The sequence below is a fragment of the Leptodactylus fuscus genome, chromosome 7 (assembly GCF_031893055.1).
Source record: "Leptodactylus fuscus isolate aLepFus1 chromosome 7, aLepFus1.hap2, whole genome shotgun sequence".
Taxonomy (NCBI): Eukaryota; Metazoa; Chordata; class Amphibia; order Anura; family Leptodactylidae; genus Leptodactylus; species Leptodactylus fuscus.
The window spans coordinates 108,840,951-108,861,084 of record NC_134271.1 but is presented as its reverse complement, the minus strand read 5'-3'; the positions used below and the strand labels follow the sequence as shown (position 1 = coordinate 108,861,084).

Genomic DNA, 20,134 nt, shown 5'->3' with positions numbered 1-20,134 from the left:
GATACCATATTTACATTGCTTTAATTATTTATGTTTTCGCACGTTTATTAATAAAGCAGCATTTTTTGAAAATTCTATTCTTAGGGTCACCGTATTCTGACTCTAATAACTTTAAAATTTTACTGTTTTGTTGACAGAGATATGTAAGGGTGCGTTATTTGTGGAGCAAGTTGTAGTTTTTATTGATGCCAGTTTTTGATATGTCTGACTTTTTGATCACTTTTGCTAGGTGACCGAAGTACGTTAAAGGGGTTATTCGGTTTCTAACATTGATGGCCTATCAATATTAGATCTGCGGGGGTCCGACACCCAGGTCCTCCTGCAGGTCACCGGTACTGAGACATTGTAGCGTCGAGTGTAGATACCGCAGTGCTGCCACATAGATTTCAATCCGTTTTAACTCTTATCTTAATTTTTTTCCTCATCCCATAAAGGGCTTTGAGTCACTGCAGTATATCACACATAGTATAGTATACTGTAGTTAAGCTGAATATTTTTCAACTCTGTCAACTAGTCCGAAATACACCTGAGACACGGAAGTAATGCTATAGACACAGCTATCCTGCCTGCAGCATTACAGTGCTGTAATAGTACAGGGCTCAGCGTTGACTATATGGTCAATGCAACGTAACAATACAACGATGAGCGAGATGGAATTAAACTTGCATGCACTTTGTACTGTGGACATTATTAGCAAGCCAGGATTGTTATGACAGGGATTGTGACCTGTGTTGCATTTTCTTTAGCTCAGGAATTACAAGAGAGCCTTATCTTCCTCTGACCCATCGAATAAATTGGCAGGAAAATGAGGACTGTCTGGCTATTTATGATGGATCAGTGAACCACTGAAATGCCATCTGTAACTCTTCCCGTGCAATGGATCTTACTCTTTTGCAGTGAATAAAAAACTGTATAATTAAGGGGATTGTCCAGTTTACAAACATTTAGTCCAATGTTTCGCATCAGTGACTGTGAGCCAAACCCAGGAGCAGGTTGAGAACACAGAACAGAAAGCATTTGGGGCATTAATTCCGTTTTTAATATACTTTATTAACAGATTTGAGTTCCTTTTCTTGAAATCTTGAGCTGAAATCCACTTCTTTCCCTTCTGTATTATTTGTCTTGATTCTCTCTTACGGAGGAGTATGGGCTGTAATAAAGTAGTGAGACTGAGTCTTGGAGGAGTCATTTCAAGCAGTTATATCTTGGCCATTACAAAACAAAGAACGCACTTTTGGTATCAGGCTTTTCATCTTTCATAAGATACCAAAATTATATCCAGAGACATCATGTTCAATTGTTTGTAGTGATTCCCCTGACTCATTGCCCTTGCTTTAGTGAAACTTGTATACCTATAGTCCAGTGAGAAGTCAGTGAGAGCAACAAGGCAAAGAATATAGAAGGGACAGTGGATTCCAGTTCTGGATTTCACAAAAATAAGTCAAAATCCTTCAATAACATATATTTCAATCTTTATTAATGTTACAAATGCTGCTAGTTGTACAAAAGTTTAGTTGCACGTTCATTTTCCTTGTGGTGGTGCAGCAGGTATGTTGAACGCTGCCATGTTCCCTACAAATTACAGCTGATCACTGTGGGACCCAGTGGGGTGACAATTTGTGATCTGCTCATTGTCACGGGATCCTTCAGGACAGCCCAAACCAGAGATCACCTTAAATGGGAATAAAGGTTTATTCTATAGAGTAATTCAATTCTAAAAGTGTATTTACATTATTAATATTATAAGGTATATAATTGTATATAATGATACCCTAAAAGTACTGTGCGCAATTCCAACAGATTCCAAGAGATTACACAGCAAGGTTACATGGACAACCATATATTCCTAGAGAGTCTATACCAATAGAGCAATTTTCACACTCTCCATCAATCAAAATGGTTATTTAGTTGAGGCTGGTGGTACTTAGTTAAAGGGAATCTGTCACATGAAGAATACAGTGTTGGCCAAAAGTATTGGCACCTCTGCAATTCTGTCAGATAATACTCATTTTCTTCCAGAAATTGATTGCAATCACAAATTCTTTGGTATTATCTTCATTTAATTTGTCTGCAATGGAAAACCACAAAAAGAACTGTCAAAAAGCCAAATTGGATATAATTCCACACCAAACACAAAAAGGGGGTGGACAAAAGTATTGGCACTGTTTGAAAAATCATGTGATGCTTCTCTAATTTGTGTAATTAACAGCACCTATTACTTACCTGAGGCACCTAACAGGTGGTGGCAATAACTAAATCACAATTGCAGCCAGTTGAAATGGATTAAAGTTGACTCAATCTCTGTCCTGTGTCTTTGTGTGTACCACATTGAGCATGGAGAAAAGAAAGAAGACCAAAGAACTGTCTGAGGACTTGAGAAGCAAAATTGTGAGGAAGCATGAGCAATCTCAAGGCTACAAGTCCATCTCCAAAGACCTGAATGTTCCTGTGTCTACCGTGCGCAGTGTCATCAAGATGTTTAAAGCCCATGGCACTGTGGCTAACCTCCCTAGATGTGGACGGAAAAGAAAAATTGACGAGAGATTTCAACGCAAGATTGTGCAGATGGTGGATAAAGAACCTCGACTAACATCCAAACGAGTTCAAGCTGCCCTGCAGTCTGAGGGTACAACTGTCTCAACCCGTACTATCCGTCGGCGTCTGAATGAAAAGGGACTGTATGGTAGGATACCCAGGAAGACCCCAATTCTTACCCAGAGACATAAAAAAGCCAGGCTGGAGTTTGCCAAAACTTACCTGAGAAAGCCAAAAACATTTTGGAAGAATGTTCTATGGTCAGATGAGACAAAAGTAGAGCTTTTCGGGAAAAGGCATCAACATAGAGTTTACAGGAAAAAAAAAAGAGGCCTTCAAAGAAAAGAACACGGTCCCTACAGTCAAACATGGCGGAGGTTCCCTGATGTTTTGGGGTTGCTTTGCTGCCTCTGGCACTGGACTGCTTGACCGTGTGCATTGCATTATGAAGTCTGAAGACGACCAACACATTGTGCAGCATAATGTAGGGCCCAGTGTGAGAAAGCTGGGTCTCCCTCAGAGGTCATGGTCTTCTAGCAGGACAATGACCCAAAACACACTTCAGGTCAGCACTAGAAAATGGTTTGAGAGAAAGCACTGGAGACTTGTAAAGTGGCCAGCAATGAGTCCAGACCTGAATCCCATAGAACACCTGTGGGGGAGAGATCTCTTGGTGGCAGTTTGGAGAAGGCCCCCTTCACATCTCAGGGACCTGGAGCAGTTTGCCAAAGAAGAATGGTCTAAAATTCCAGCAGAGCATTGTAAGAAACTCATTGATGGTTACCGGAAGCGGTTGTGCGCAGTTATTGTGTCTAAAGGTTGTGCTACCAAGTATTAGGCTGAGGGTGCCAATACTTTTGTCCAGCCGATTTTTAGAGTTTTGTGTAAAATGATCAATGATTTGACTTTTTTTCATTCTCATAAATGAAATGAAGAGTTTGTGCTTGCAATCATTTTCTGGAAGAACACGAGTATTAGCTGACAGAATTGCAGGGGTGCCAATACTTTTGGCCAACAATGTAACTATACCCTTAAAATTAAGTAACTCCACTATCATTAACTCAGCACGTTTACAATGAACTAATGTTACTCAAGGAATATTTAGACTACATAATACTTTCCAGCTTTTGAGATGGAACATCAGGGAGGTTCCAAAGACAGGAATAAAAAGCACTCTGAGCTATTTTTCTAGTGCCCCACTCATTTACATAGGACACACCTCAACCCACAGCATATGAATACGATATAGTGTGTGTGACCCCCTTAAGCACATCCCAAAATGTACAGCAGACCACAAACCCAACCCCCTAAAAATACAACCCCCTAGATTAGCCCTTTATACACATCTCATCAGCTCATAAAAGCCAGAGATCAGATTCCCTTTTGTTTACAGACCCCAGGCCAGACCTTGTTTGCTTACATATCCTAGACCAGATAACCTCCCTATCTACAGACCCTATAGACTTCTACAGAAGACTACAGAGACTATAAGTTTAGCTGCTCCTTGTTCCTGCACATTCCTCTGTTCACAGGCTGTAGTTCATAGGCACCAGCGGTCCTGTCCATGCTCTATGGGATATATGGGAAACTTTTTTGTGAACTTATCACCAGCTATTCAACCATACATGGTCCTGAGTAGAGCACTGCACATAGAGGGATGGCCTGAAGGTCCTAGTTCTCCTGAAGGAGTTTCATAGCACTGTTCTAGCGCAGTTTCTCCCTGCATTGGGCGGTGCATTCACACAGAGTAACGTGCCGCGTGACCTAGCACGTATACGCCGTGTGAGATTCAAAATCACGGCCGCAAAATAACGCGGCGTATACGAAACTAACTCCCATTGAAATCAATGGGAACGTATACGGCGCTCAAAATCTCACACGGCATATACGTGCCAGGTCACACGGCACGTTACTCCGTGTGAATGCAATTGTGTATTTTGCAGATCAGTGCTGGTGCCAATATCAAAGTAAATGTGGAAAAGTGAGTAGTTGAGGCAGCCGAGAAATTTGCTAGACCTTCTAGAAGGCTGGAACTGGAAGATCATCATTTTCCAGAAGTCTCTTGGAGATTCCAGGATATTTGACAAGTATAATATACTGTATATCTAGCCATAATGTTTCTGTTGAAATTGTGTCCTTTTATAGTGAAGAAGCTCCGAGACATGTCTACAGACCACCTTCAGACGTCTATGCTTTTCTTCTATTCCTTATTTTCCATTGTAAAAAGTCTACAGAGAAACATATTGTTCACAAGTTACCACAATGCGCTTTTCATATATATAATTGTTAGAAAATCTGCTTCTTTAAGAAAAACACCCAGTAGCACTACTACATGTACGGTACAATGGAAGCAGCTCCAACACTTCTCCAAGTAGTGAGTCACTTGTTCAATTGAAGCTAATAACTAGGGGAAGATGAGGTAAACTCTCTGCACATCTCTAAATAGAATCTGGGTAGTGAAATTTTATTACAGTAGAGTAAACAAGAATAACAGCGCGTTGGTGTTCTTACCCGTACACCCATGAACTTGTCCTTCAAGACAATCCAGGAAAGCAGGAACATAAAGGCTTTGTTGCAGCAGAATAGAGCAGACACGTCAGTGGCTGTCAGTTTTTTAAGAGCAAGTAAGTAGAGGTAATTTGTCAAAGTCCATAGAATGGAGAAAGGGGCAGTCCTTTTGAGGAAGAGCTTCAGCGTCAAACCATCTTCTCCAAAAATTCGACTGCATTCCCTGTGGAAAGAAAAAGAAAAAAATTCTAAGCAGTGCTGCTGTATATATTACATAAAGTGTTAAAGTACATAATGTTAGCCAAAAAAATACAATAAACATGAAGTAAATGGGTGACAAATATAAAAGGCATAGGAGGGTTCAAACTACCATTACTAATGTCCATTGCTGTCTTCTGTCATAGAATGACAGCAACGGACATTAAACTGTCACAGAGAACAGTCACAGACTGATTCTGCTTCTGTTCCCATTGACACTAATGTAAACAACTTGATGGACGCCATCTTCCACCATGTTTCTTTACTTTTGTAACGGAAGATAAAATCCTGCATACATGACTTTATCTTCTGTTAAAAGTCATGCAACAGCTGCCATGGTCATGTTTGATAAATGTAACACATTATATAATGCTGTACAAATATACAGCGTTTATTGAAGACAGGCAGTGCAGATATGACAGAGAATATGAGAATATTAGAAAGTGTTCACCTATAGCATCCTATTGATATACACTGAAAAATGCTAGGCTGGCAGTCACCGAAAGGAAAGAGCGTAGGGCTTACTGAATGCAGATTTATATGCTATCCTTTAATTCAATAATAATATAGTATGTAGTACACTACTAAGCCCCCTAGGGGTAGGTTTAGGCAGCCAATATTCCTGCTTAGAGTCCAATGGTTCTTCCACTTACTGACACCTAACTCTGTATATACGCTTATGCCAGAAAGGCTGTCAGTCACTGAGTCAGCCATCCAGTGGACTCATAAGCCAAGAATGATCAGAGATTTAAATGACTGAACTACATGTTATACTGAATCCTTTCCTACAATCCTATATATTAAAGATGAGCTTTCACCAGTTGGGCACATGCAGTTTAATATACAGCTAGAAACCCAACAGTGCGGGGCATTCAGCACACTATCGGCTTTCCCCTTCTGTGCCCTCAGTGAAGAGCTATTGGTGCCAGTACCGTACCTCTTCACCATCAGAAGGGCGTTTCTGACAGTCAGTTATCAATGCCCTTCCTCACAGTAGCGCTTATTGCGCTGTAATGGACCCCTCTGACGGTGAAGAGCTGCAGTACCAGCACCGATAGCTCTTCATCGGGGACACAGAAAGGGAAAGCTGTTGGCTTTCTAACGGTGTATTAAATCACATGTGCCCAAGATGGTGAAAGGGCCTCTTTAATCTGCTCAACCCCTGCTGCCCTGTAATATATCACCCATCTACTGGACTGCATGTTACATTGTAATACCACCAGAATTTAGCGTTATAAGATGTCTGTTTCCTACTTTTTACACATGGAGTCCCTGTGGTTCTGTACCATACTCTGGAGTGATAGACATCCTGTATGGTGCTTTCCTATTGAAATGTATCATGAGGGATCTCTTAATAACATGGTGTATAGGTAAGAATATCCTATAATAGGTGACAAATACAAGACACTGGAGAGAACCTGCGGATGAAAGTAGTAGTTAATCCAGATATTTAATCAAGTGCCTTGTATCTCTACTCTGGTAACACTATAATCTTGCCTTTCCAACCATATATGGGGACTGCAACTCCCAATGGCACCCTGACTACCTTTGAGGCTCTGGCAAACCTCATCTTCTCCTCCAATTTGACACTGTCTTTCCTCTCAGAAGGTTGACACCAGATTTCCTCCCTGTCTCAGGACTTCAACAATGGTGCTACTGGGCTACAGCTCTTACAAGAACCCTACACGTTCCCTCATCTGAGGCTGTATAGAGCGCTCTCTTAGTACTCATCTCCTGCATGGCTGCTCACAGAGAAGTTCAGTGTCTCCTCCCTTTACCCCAGTCTACATTGACTGGGCTGGACCCAGGCTCCCTAAAAAATAGGGGTATGCCAACACCTCACTGGATTGTTCCTAAAAAGAGGGAAAACACATAGGAACTTGCAAAACTATATACATGACAGGGACAAAGACAATAAACCATGCATATAGTGTGAAAATAATTTTGCAGTGTCCACTGGGATGCCGTATAGGGCCCGTACATGAATATGCTACAATAATTTTTTTTCGATTCCCTAGGAGTACATGACAAAAATCAGCCCATTCAAATGAATTGATTTTTATGTAGCCATGAACATTATTTATGTGAACGGGACTTGGGACTGAATGAAGTGTGACAGAAACTAGATGTTAATATATCCACTAGAGATGAGTGAATATACTCATTCGAATACTTCCGCCGCATAGCTCCTTGTGCATAAACACTTCCGGGGCATTGAATTTTTACTGCCCTTCTCTGGCGCTGGAAGCTATGCATCAGAGGTATTCCATCGAGTATATTCGCTCATCTCTAATATCCGCCTTTTATATTGGTTTTTTTCAAAATTTTTCTAGAACCTGTACTAGATCTTTAGTTTTACGAATGTACATGAAAGTCTTAATCCATAGTGTAATATTAGATTCCTAGGTGTGATGATATCATTAGACACAGTGGGGCCTGACCTTCCCGTTACACTGCGACACTTCAGCCCCAGGTGGAAGTTCCTTAGAGCAATCAAGTCATTATTAATAACCCAGACACAGCAAACAAATGTAGCAGATTCATCTCCTTACCGCCGAATGCTTTGTCACTGTTATCTTACATTTGCAGCTTGGAAACAGACGCTGACAGGAAGATCCCTACAGGACGCAGTGTTGACTCAGTATCGCCGTAGTGTAAAACTAAGTGGAATTCATCACCATCACACAACAATAACTCTGCTGTATGACAATTAGCTCTGCCATCCCAGCATGCATTATACAGAAATCTTACTTTTGTTATATAGTTCTTTTGGATAAAAGCCTTTATATTTGTAACTTGGACATATATATTCCTCAAAAGAACCTTTTCTTAAAATAAGCAGCAATTCTGAGTTGAATTATGCTACGCTTATGTGAATAGCATGCACTTCATATACTGTGGTGCAGCTCAGGATATAATAGACACATAAAAGCAATCTAATCTCTCAGCAATGGAATGGTGAGAAGATGATGGAAGTCAATCACACATTTGGTGCAATCGTTGCTAGTTGTTGTATGATGCATCCTTTTTTATATCTGTTATACATGGTGCAAGTCTTTCAGAGATATGGCAGCATATTTCTAATGCACATTATGGCACTCCTCTGGAATATAAAGTTATATCTACAACATAATAGCAAATAAATCATACCTAGTCTCAATAAAGATTGTGTATATTGGGTTTTTCTGGGGAATTGGCACATTCTTTTTTTTTTTTTTTCGTTTGGGTTATGATATTGTTTTATTACGCTATATTATTCTTGATAAATGGCCCACTTTTTATAGAATAGTATTGCCCCCATATTGTATCATGCCCCCTTATGGAACCCATCCGGTATCATGCCCCCATGTAGCACCCACATAGTATAATGTTCCCTTGTACACCACACAATTTAATATAGTCCCTTCCTTCTGGATGCACATATTATAATATTTTCTTATGGTGGCCCCACATAGTATAATGTCCCCTCTTTGTGGTCCCGCACAGTTTAACGTCATACATGGATATGCATAGCGTAACACTAGCTATCAGCTTATACAATGCTGGCAGTGCACACATATCAATTAACATAAAAGATAGAATATGACATACAGAGGTAGAAGAGTTAATCTAGACTTCTGCAATTGACAAGATATCTGCAGCAGTTTAACCAACTGCAGATGTTCGGGCTAACTCTGCTACATCTATTTATACATGGTATAAGATCAGCCTTTTACAAAGTAACAGTAACTAGGTTGTATTGTCACCAAAACCATAGCAACAATAAAGGATAGTGAGTTCAGGATAAAAAAAAGTTGCATCTTTGTGTTATTTTCTAAGAGAGATGCAATTCTCAACTCCATTCTCTCTTCCCTGCACTGATCATAGGTAACACTGCAGGACTGAGATAGGTCCTCCACTCCAACGAGAAACAAGGCGAGGAGGTGTCCACTAGTGTGCAGCTCTCTCCAATGTAGTCTATAGGAGTTGTTAAATGCTAAGCTATTTCCGTCCTTCTTTTCCATACAACCAAACATAATGGAAAACATCTCCTCTGTGAAGTACAAATTGGAGGAGCAAGCAACCCCATTTTCTAAAAATGCAACTCACGTCTACTGCATCAGACATTTACTGCATATAAAGTTCCAATCATGTATTAGACTGGAATACTCCTTGATAGTTTATTGAAGTTTGTTGAAGGGTTGTGACTTTTAGGTAGAAAAAAACTGCATGAAGAGTTACATTGTAAGATTCACGACCTGTTTGGAAATCACCACTGACCCTGGATCTATAAAATGACAGCGGGACCAGGTAAAAGTCTTGACAAGGAAGCTCTTTGATGTTGAAGACAATGGATACGGTCAATGGAAATGAATTTCCTGGACTACATTAGACATTTTAAAAATATCCGTTGTCACTGAGTCAATATTTTCACCCTCCTACGTAATACATTTTACAAAAATCATGTTTTTCTCAGTAGCATGTCATACCCAGAGCATTGTACTAGTCTCCTACATTATCTAGATACATAAAGAGCGCTTCTACAAACACCACTGGGCGGATGGCCTACATTTGTAAAATGATATTACCAGCTCCTGGTTGGCAACCATTGCTAGGGCCTAAGTACACAGCCATTGTCCAGCCAGGTTCACACAGTGAGCATTAACAATTAGAACGGAACACTGTGAATTGTACTATTATACAAATATTATGTTGCGGACCATAGATACTGATATGGTTTGTATTATCAAATGGGTTCCAAGCTGTTCTTTAGACAATGCAATCTACATCATTCAACGCTATACGGTGGTATTATTTGGGCATATACAGATAATATATGGGCAGTGTATGGTGCCAGTAATTGATTAAAGGGGTTGTCCCATCACAAGGATCCTATCTATACTGCTTGTTAATGTGAATGTAAGACTTTTCCTAAATACATTGCTTCAGCAAAACTGCTTTGTTTGTCCACTATCTTACTTTACTCAATTCTTTGTGGCCACAGCCCTGACTTAGCTGCTCATGAGTCAAGCGATGTATCTGCCTGCTCTCAGGGGGGAGGGAGGAGGGGCTAAGTGCACGGGAGCGAGCCTGTGTATCTAGCTATTCCTGTGTCTACACCATGTGACCTAGCTTCCTGCTTTCAGATAGGGGAGAGGAGCTGCTTTCATTTCTTCTGTTCTCCCAGTTATCAGGCTAGCTAATTCAGTTGTGTTCATTATGGCAGAGACAGGCAGTCTCTGTATGTAACACAGAATGGAGTTGCTGCTGCCTGTACTTCATAGTCCAATATGGGTGGGCAGAGCTACACACGAATTTGGGGGCGGAGCTAAACGGCAGGTTGCATTTGAAACCCCGCCCACCAAATGATGCAAGCAACCAGGAAGAAAGAAGATTTTACAGCAGTAAAGACTGATGAGTATGTGAGGTGGGAATACCCCTTTAATATATGTTTTCTAAATGTTCTGGATGGCAATTTTATTATGGCACTATATTATGTGGGTTTATGTAGTGCCTATTGCATATTTACAGAGAGGGAGGCCCTCATATAACAACACTGGGCTGAGATTTGAAACATGTTTGGAAAAATCAGGTTATTTACATATAGTACTGTTCCACTAGTCTGCTGATGTATCTATATATAGAGCCTACCTATCAACTATATAATGGTAGAGTCCATAAAAGCATGACCATAACTGGTACATTTTACTGGGAGAAAAGCCACCATAGCTTGTTAGAATAGATGGGCAAAACTTTCAAGATGGGTTTTGGTTTGCTGGTTTGGGCCAAAAGTTTGCTTCGACCCAAACTGATTTGATTCGAACTATAAATGCAAATAACTTGTTATATAAAGTTGTGTATGTCACTCCGAGGGCCCTTAGGACTCTATCTAAATCTTCTCTAAGTGAACATGCACACAACCAAGTCCCATCTTGGAAAAATGGTTCATGTGTTTGGGCCGTATTTCCCAGGCTGAACTCAGCCATGTGCATAGTCCTCACTGTATCATAGTCAGTTATAATGTAGTGAGGTCCCGAATGGCCTGATCCCAGGGGTGAGCCTGCTCCTTTCGCCGCCCGAGGCTAACTGCAGAAAGCCGCCCCCCCCCCCCTCCGGAGGAGGGGGCGGATCGGGGCGTGGCCGGGCAGATCGGGGGCGTGGCCGATTGAAGGGGGCGGGGCTTAGCCCCGTTCGCCGGCAGAGAGTAGGCCTGGAGACTGTCTGCTCTCTGCCTGAGCGTGAGGGGAGGCCACTGGAGCAGCGCTGCTCCAGTGGCCTCCCCAAACCACCGCTCCGTGCTAAGCCAGTCCAGGACAGCTTGTCCTGGACTGGCTTAGGTTAGCAAAAATGCCGCCCTCCCTGAGGCCCTGGCATAGTGCCGCCTGAAGCGCTCGCTTCAGGTCGCCTCATGGGAGGTGCGGCACTGCCTGATCCCTACTGTCCTCACACCTTCATGGCAGTTTATTACAGTAGGAATTAGTCCGTTTAGAGCTCACAGCAACATAACAATTTTTAGTTGAGGATATAAAGACAGAAGGATTCACTCCTGGTTGGTTTGGGCCATTGGATATGTAGTGTGTCCACAAAAGCTTCTTACAAGAGTAGCAGGTTTAATTGATGAATAAAAGACAATTCATTTCTACCTCCTACCAAAATTCCAGAGGAGGAGACTGTACATGATTGGAACGCATTTGATTTTGTACATATATGTGCAAAAAGTTAACCAAAGGTGAAAAGTCTTGGCATGTACCACTACACATTGAGCAAACTTACATTGTTTCTTAACTATCGGCACTAGTAATTCTAATGCATACTTTGCATGGCAAAGCCTTGGTTATCATCCCTTTACCAAGTACATCATGAAGAGGAACTAGAAGACCCATTAGAATATGAGAACGTAAGCTAAACAGACCTACCTGATTTTTTGGAGCAGTGACTGCTTCTCTTGTGCTGTTGCTAGGTGCCCAGTATAATACACCGGGAAAAACATAATGTTCCAATTGGTTGAGAACCATGTCATAAAGAACGGGCAGTAGAAGTTCTTGTATGTGATTTTTACTATCTGAGTGGTTCCAACCCAAGAGGATGAAACAGAGAGGATAATCAGGAATCCCCAAACAATTTTTAGGAACGTGGAGGTGCATGACTGACAGCGGGATTTTTCATGGTTTTCGGGTGTATTCTCTGTATTTGATTGTGCTCCTTCTCCACCTGGAAAACAGACACAAGAAAAAATATTTTTATTCATATTCATCTGCTTTGGAGACAATATTGCATTTAGTTATTTTACCAAAGAGCTTGAGAATAAGGAGTTATGAGACTGGATGGAATGTCATCAAGACCTATTACTAGTTTGCTTGGATACATCCTGAAGTTTCATTAAGTTATTGATTTTCTGACCTAAAGTCTTTATTCCATTTTATTCCCAATTAACCCAAATTTAACAGGAACAATATATTCCTATGAGTGAAAGGGGATATTCAGTGAATAATAAAGCTTAGCAGTGCATTACCTGTTTCCCCTGCAACCATTCCGACTCTTGATGACATCACCTATGCCCCTTATACTACAGCCCGCAGGTCTCCTTGAATAGAGTGAAGTCGGTCATGTGACAGAGTTGGAATGTCGGCGGGGAGGCACAGGAATGAGAGTTCCACCTTTTCCTCTGCCGTGGTAATACATGGGACTCTACAGTGGGTGTGTATTTTGGTAATAAGGTTATTCAGTGCAGGGAATGTACTGGTAAGTTTTATTGTTCCCAGACAACCCCTATAACTGTATGAATCTTATATCGTATAAAACTGTTCTTGTACATAACTAGGCCACACACTTCAGATGTATGATACCCAAACATTTCTGCAGGAGCAGTCAACCATGCAACATATTGCCGGACTCATCCCACCCCAACAAATGTCTTAGTAATAACCATCAGGCAGTTGGATTTCAACATGTCTGACGCTTATGTTCTTAGGGTAATAAATCTTCACTGGTGACTAGGAACATATTTGTCCCTCACCCCTATTCAGAATATATGCAGCCTCTGGTCAGCTGAATATGCATATGTATGGATAAATAATGGGATATAAGCCAATGGCTGGTAAGGTGCTGGAGACTGCTAAGATGGGTGAGATGAGAAAAATCCAGAAGAGTTTGTTTTCAGCGGCCAACATTGTCTGCTAAACATTTTTTAGGTGCCGTGCACTGGGCTGGATTTGTAGGGAATGGCAGGTAGGTTGGTAGTGGGACTTATCATTCCCATTCCCTCCAGTCCACACCTTGAGGACACTCAGGAGGCAACCCAGCTGTCTCGGGTTTGGCCTTATTAGTGAGGTATAAGAAGTCTTCTGGGGGAACAGACTTTGGCAGAGCTTGGCTGGAAAGCCACCTAGAAAGTTGCTACTGCCGAAGATGAACCTGACAATCTGAATTGATTTCTATTATTAGGTTAGGCAACCAACTTATGTTTAGTTAGAGCCCAGACGGGCAGGTGTTTGTTTTGTTTTTTCTATTGGTACAACATATTCCACTGTTTGTTGGACTGAATAAAGCTCAACATTTGGACTGTTACCTTGGAGTCGGTGTCTATGCCAACCACCCAGCACCCCCAGCACCTCCTGACAGGGAGATAAGTGTCAGCAAAAAGAACTTTTGGCCAAAATCTATCTCATGTATATGACCAGCCATTAACTTATTCACATGTCCACGTTTTGCAGAATATTTGTGAATATGACCTTAATGGTAAAACCATGGCTCCCAATTTCATGGTGGACAGTCTTTTGTATGTGCTATCTGTCAAACCCACAAGTGCAGATTATTTCTAAAAGAATGCAAAAGAGAAAAATACAAAAACAGGATAAAAAGAGAACCACCCCAATGGCTTGGGCAAGCATGCTTCACCTGTGACGGCATCTGTATTAGTTACAGTCCTATGAAAAAGTTTGGGCACCCCTATTAATATTAATCATTTTTAGTTCTAAATATTTTGGTGTTTGCAGCAGCCATTTTAGTTTGATATATCTAATAACTGATGGACACAGTACAATAAACCTCATTTCAATCCTGAAATATTACTAACAGAAAATGTGTAATATGCATTAAACCAAAATTTGACCAGTGCAAAAATATGGGCACCTCAACAGAAAAGTGACATTAATATTTAGTAGATCCTCCTTTTGCAAAGATAACAGCCTCTAGTCGCTTCCTGTAGCTGTTAATCAGTTCCTGGATCCTGGATGAAGGTATTTTGGACCATTTCTTTCTACAAAACAATTCAAGTTCAGTTAAGTTAGATGGTCGCCGAACATGGACAGCCCGCTCTCAAATGATCTGAAAACAAAGATTGTTCAACATAGTTGTTCAGGGGAAGGATACAAAACGTTGTCTCAGAGATTTAACCTGTCAGTTTCCACTGTGAGGAACATAGTAAGGAAATGGAAGACCACAGGGACAGTTCTTGTTAAGCCCAGAAGTGGCAGGCCAAGAAAAATATCAGAAAGGCAGAGAAGAAGAATGGTGAGAACAGTCCAGGACAATCCACAGACCACCTCCAAAGAGCTGCAGCATTATCTTGGTGCAGATGGTGTCACTGTGCATCGGTCACCAATACAGCGCACTTTGCACAAGGAGAAGCTGTATGGGAGAGTGATGAGAAAGAAGCCGTTTCTGCACGTACGCCACAAATAGAGTTGCCTGAGGTATGCAAAAGCACATTTGGAGAAGCCAACTTCATTTTGGAAACAAAGATTGAGTTGTTTGGTTATAAAAAAAAAAGGCGTTATGCATGGCGTCCAAAAAGAAACAGCATTCCAAGAAAAACACTTGCTACACACTGTAAAATTTGGTGGAGGTTCCATCATGCTTTGGGGCTGTGTGGCCAATGCCGGCACCGGGAATCTTGTTAAAGTTGAGGGTCGCATGGATTCCACTCAGTATCAGCAGATTCTTGAGAATAATGTTCAAGAATCAGTGACGAAGTTGAAGTTACGCCGGGGATGGATATTTCAGCAAGACAATGATCCAAAACACTGCTCCAAATCAACTCAGGCATTCATGCAGAGGAACAATTACAATGTTCTGGAATGGCCATCCCAGTCCCCAGACCTGAATATCATTGAACATCTGTGGGATGATTTGAAGCGGGCTGTCCATGCTCGGCGACCATCTAACTTAACTGAACTTGAATTGTTTGTCCAAAATACCTTTATCCAGGATCCAGGAACTGATTAAAAGCTACAGGAAGTGACTAGAGGCTGTTATCTTTGCAAAAGGAGGATCTACTAAATATTAATGTCACTTTTCTGTTGAGGTGCCCATACTTTTGCACCGGTCAAATTTTGGTTTAATGCATATTGCACATTTTCTGTTAGTACAATAAACCTCATTTCAATCCTGAAATATTACTGTGTCCATCAGTTATTAGATATATCAAACTGAAATGGCTGTTGCAAATACCAAAATATTTAGAACTAAAAATGATTAAGATTAATAGGGGTGCCCAAACTTTTTCATAGGACTGTAGGTGTTGGCATAATTACTATGTCCATTTGTTCTATCATTTCTTCTTTCAGGCTATCTTTGCTACAAAATCTATAATATATCTGAGTATATTTCCTTTGTCTTCAGTATGACAAGAGTAAGCAGCTCAAAGACGCAGTAACTACAAGGTCAAGTAACAAATCAGCACTCCAGTCACACGCTAAAGATGTCAATTTGTCATGTGAAAGCGCCATCTATTATTCATCTATTATGTCAGATTATTTTTCCCTAAACCACAGCTGTAGTCTTGTAGAATGGGCTAATTCTCATGCAGAGTTCATCTCCTGTGCATTGTAACATCTTGGAGAGAGCCAGTATCGTGGATTTTATCATGAATCATCCTTTCTTTACAATTTCCTGTGCCAGAAACCACGCATTGTCATTAAGTACTGTTCAGACACAATATAGTCACAATAAAGTAACATTCATTTCAATCAAAGGTATACATGGAGCTCTGGAGCTAGTAAGGCATCTCTGTCCTATAGGTAATAGTTTGGGGGCAGGAGGGCTCATTTTATTGGGATTTCCCTCAATTCAGTTCTCAAAACCACATGTATCCATTAGATTAATCAATGGCCTCATACTGTCTCAATGAACACCCTGCAATGCTTCGCTTTCCTTGTGGTACAATGCAGGAAAAATTATCATCATATGTACAATTATCCTTTGTTACATATCTGTCTCGGGGCCTACAATGTCAGTCGCCTACCTCCACCCCTCTCGCAGCACCTCCTCCCAACAGGGCACCCAGCGCCATCCAATGTTATCTCCGGCCTAACTTTGGCTAGTCATACTATTAGATGGTTAGTTGGGTCTCCTGTGACTATCTCACATGGTTTTGTTTGCTCATTAACCCCTCGGATTATGGGACTTTGCAAGTTTCTCTCAAATCCTGTTTGCTTCTTAATCCTCGGATTAACTATGAATTCTGCTATTCACACAAACAAATCAGTGAAATTCTGTCCATGTATGTGTCCGATTTACCAAACTGAACAATAATCCATAAAGGACAGTATTTTGGGGGAGCCAGGGACCCCTAGCATCATAGATGACTATCTGGAACACACATGGACCGAATTTCACGACCAAGACTTGGTTATGTGACTAAGCCCTTAGTCTGCATTCAAGCCAAGAATTCCTTGTTGTTTTAGGACTGACTTCATCCCAATAATCTACCTAAACTCTCCTGGGTACCTGACTGGCCTAAGCTTCAACTGCACACTCCTCTTTGCTGCATCCATTAAGGTTTCTTTCAGCATGGCTGTTCCTGAAGTTCTCTGTCTCAAGTCATAATGGAATCAGCTTCAGTTCAAGATCTTATGACATGAAAGGAATATTCAAGCAATACAAACCCTTTATGAATCAGTAAAATAGTTATAGTTCCACTGACATATTGTCAGTCTTGTCATCATAACCAACTATGTGTTTAGGGTGCTGTCACACTGGTTTTTGGCCACAGTCTCAGTCAGCACTGCAGTGACCTTCATTTATTGTCGCCGTTTGTCTGTGCCATATACAAGGACTGCAAATTATAAAGCAAGTCTTTGATGAGAACTTCCATTAGGCCTCATAGCTGTGACCAGGTCTCATTGGGCTTCTGGTCAGGCCTTGCACTCATTGATATAGCTACACCACACAGCCTGGGTGCTTTAGGTGATTTTTGAACGTTGGAAAAAAAAATTTAGGCAAAGACGACAAGAAACTAAAAAGCCACAGACCAAGACCTGCTCACCTTTAGGAGGAACATCTATGACTCCATGTTCCAGACCAGAAGTCCTAATACACTGTACCTCCTAGAGTAGACATTTATAGCTATTGATGCAACCATTAATATTGCAGACTCCCTCTTCAATGCAAAATTCTTGAGTGTGGAGTTAATAAGAAGCCCCATGTCCATATGACTGAGGCCTGGTTCACATCTGCATTTGGTATTCCGTTTGGGGTGTCTGCTTGGGGACCCCCTGAACGGAATAGTGAACGCATTGACAAGTGGCGAGCTTATGAAAGCACACGGACTCCACAGACTTGTCAGTGCGTTCGGTATTCTGTTCGGAGGGGTCCCCATGCGGACTCCCTAAACGGAATACAGAACGGAGATGTGAACCAGACCTTACTAGGCCATATGGATGGCTGCTGCAGACCTCAGCTGTCATTTATACTAATGTCTGCCTTGTATTATATTTCACCCACAGTGGACACTGTCTCTGGAAATAATAGAAATAGCACAACAGCACTGCAACTTTAGTATCATATGAAAGAGGATCTCCTATGACACCAAAAGCAAGTTTGTACGTTTTATAATGTCTGAGATATAACTGTTTGAAGTGATCCTCCTCTACCCTAATTTTCTTTATGAGATACAGGATTTCACAGAAAGGAGACTAAATTTGTTAATAAAATACATTACAAAATTTATTGAGGACACAAATACTGCCAGAAATTTAAAACCTGTCCAAAAGTTTTGTTACGCCATAAAAGAAAACTATGAGCATTTGTTTCTAAGCTGCAGACAGGGACTACAAGAATAGTGGTAATTGCTCACAATTACTGATGTATTGGGATGTTTTGTCTTCCTCTGCGTCAACATGATAGGATTATTGGTTGGACTTGATGGACTTGTCTCCAACCTCTTTAAGCCTTCAGCTGTCTGTGTAACATGAACACAAAAATCTCGCACCCACCAGTTAAAACAATGGGGAGCCAGTCAACATGTCATCAGTAAATCAACCATAACCTTAAAGTGACGGAGACATCCACCACATGCTGCATATATTGGTTACACTGGAGGATTGGAGGTCTGTGGTGCATGTCTCTTTTTTGAGGTTATGAATACTGTACGGTATTCTTCATACACCCAATCATGTCATCCTTTTCAGAATACACATCTATCTTACATGGATACATCCACATACATATCCATCTTGTCCTGATTACGTTTCTACTCTTATGACCTTGTCCAGATTACAAGCTTACACTTATGTTTTATACTAATGCTGTAGTATACCTCTCATCTCACAGATAATACAGCTGATCACAACTAATACGTATTCAGTGTTTGCTGGGTGGTTATATGCCTCAGTTATTCTTATTAAAAGTGATCTTACATAAAATCTTATTGTGAAAACAATTAAAAACTATTGTACAATTATGTGTATTTCGAACAAATTTAAAAGTTTTTGCATTAACAAATCCTTTTATCACAGTGATATTCACAGCAAAAAAACCAAACAAACATACAGTAAAGATTATTTTGGTTCAGGAAACTCACTATTACTCTAAACATCCTATTAGGGAATTCACAGTTAATAGACGTCATTACAGAGCTAGGTTAGAGAGGACTCACTGTAGTGGGGTGAAGACCAACTTGTTGAGTTAGCAGCCTTAGGTGGGTGACCATTGATGGCCATATATTGTGCCCCTATATTAGGCTAGAAACCCCTGTTTAGTAATGTCTACTCAGCACCATGCTCTGTTTACTGAATGAGGTTTGATTATTGTACTGATACCCAGAAGTACTGGGCTATCATTTTGCACTATGGTGGGGTGGTTGTCTTCTCTTGCAGGTACAAATGAAGAGGTGGGATTGTTGTTGCATATAGGTGTTATACCAGAGGGAGTTATTTAGTGCGTCCTGTGGTATGACCCATGTTGGCTGTGGCATGACGTTTCGGTTACACAAGGGTGTTTTCGGGAGTTTGGCAGTCCAACAGTTCACTCTGAGTCATCCCAGATATCAGTCTGCTGTGTCATGAAGCACTGAAGAGTTGAGAATGTGAGTACAAGTGTCACCTGTCACATCACATAAACTCTGGGTAGGCGAAGTCCTTGTTTTGGAGTGCAGTGACGTTTTCTATGTTAAAGAATATTCTACATTGTTCCATAAAGTCCAGTATGCTTTGTTTCCAGTATATGAGTGTTGAGCGGTTCATTCTGCCAGCCTGTGCAGATATTACACCACAAAAAGTTCTTTTCATTTGGAGGACCAGGCATGTCCTGGAACTACAATACAATACATTACATATGTTTGCTTCACTTCCGGTGATGTTGCAGATGAATTGACAATTTGCTGGTGGGCTCCCCTACAAATTATAGTGAACTGTTGAGGGTCCAAGAAGTAGGATACTTTGTGATCTGCTTTTTTCATCCATGGACCTTTCCAAAGCTGACACACTCTAAGAAATGACTAAATGACAGTGTCTCATGCTGAATGATAAATTTGTTGCATTTTGTAGACATTTTTGTGAGTCTAAGTTGACATACTTTTCCAGTGTCAGAACATACTGACATGTCTTAAGCATCAACCCCTTTCTGCTAACAC

General features: G+C 41.0%; 1 protein-coding gene across 4 annotated transcripts in view; it reads right to left on the bottom strand.

Annotated features, from left to right (window-relative positions):
• SLC35F4 (solute carrier family 35 member F4) overlaps positions 1-20,134 on the bottom strand; it is a 193,285-nt gene that overhangs the window by 14,454 nt on the left and 158,697 nt on the right. For all 4 annotated transcript variants that reach the window (XM_075282772.1, XM_075282774.1, XM_075282773.1 and 1 more), the window contains 2 exons: positions 12,198-12,492; positions 5,047-5,266 (listed from right to left, as the gene is read on the bottom strand). In XM_075282772.1, coding sequence (XP_075138873.1) covers positions 5,047-5,266; positions 12,198-12,492 — 515 coding nt within the window. The remainder of the gene's footprint in view (positions 1-5,046; positions 5,267-12,197; positions 12,493-20,134) is intronic.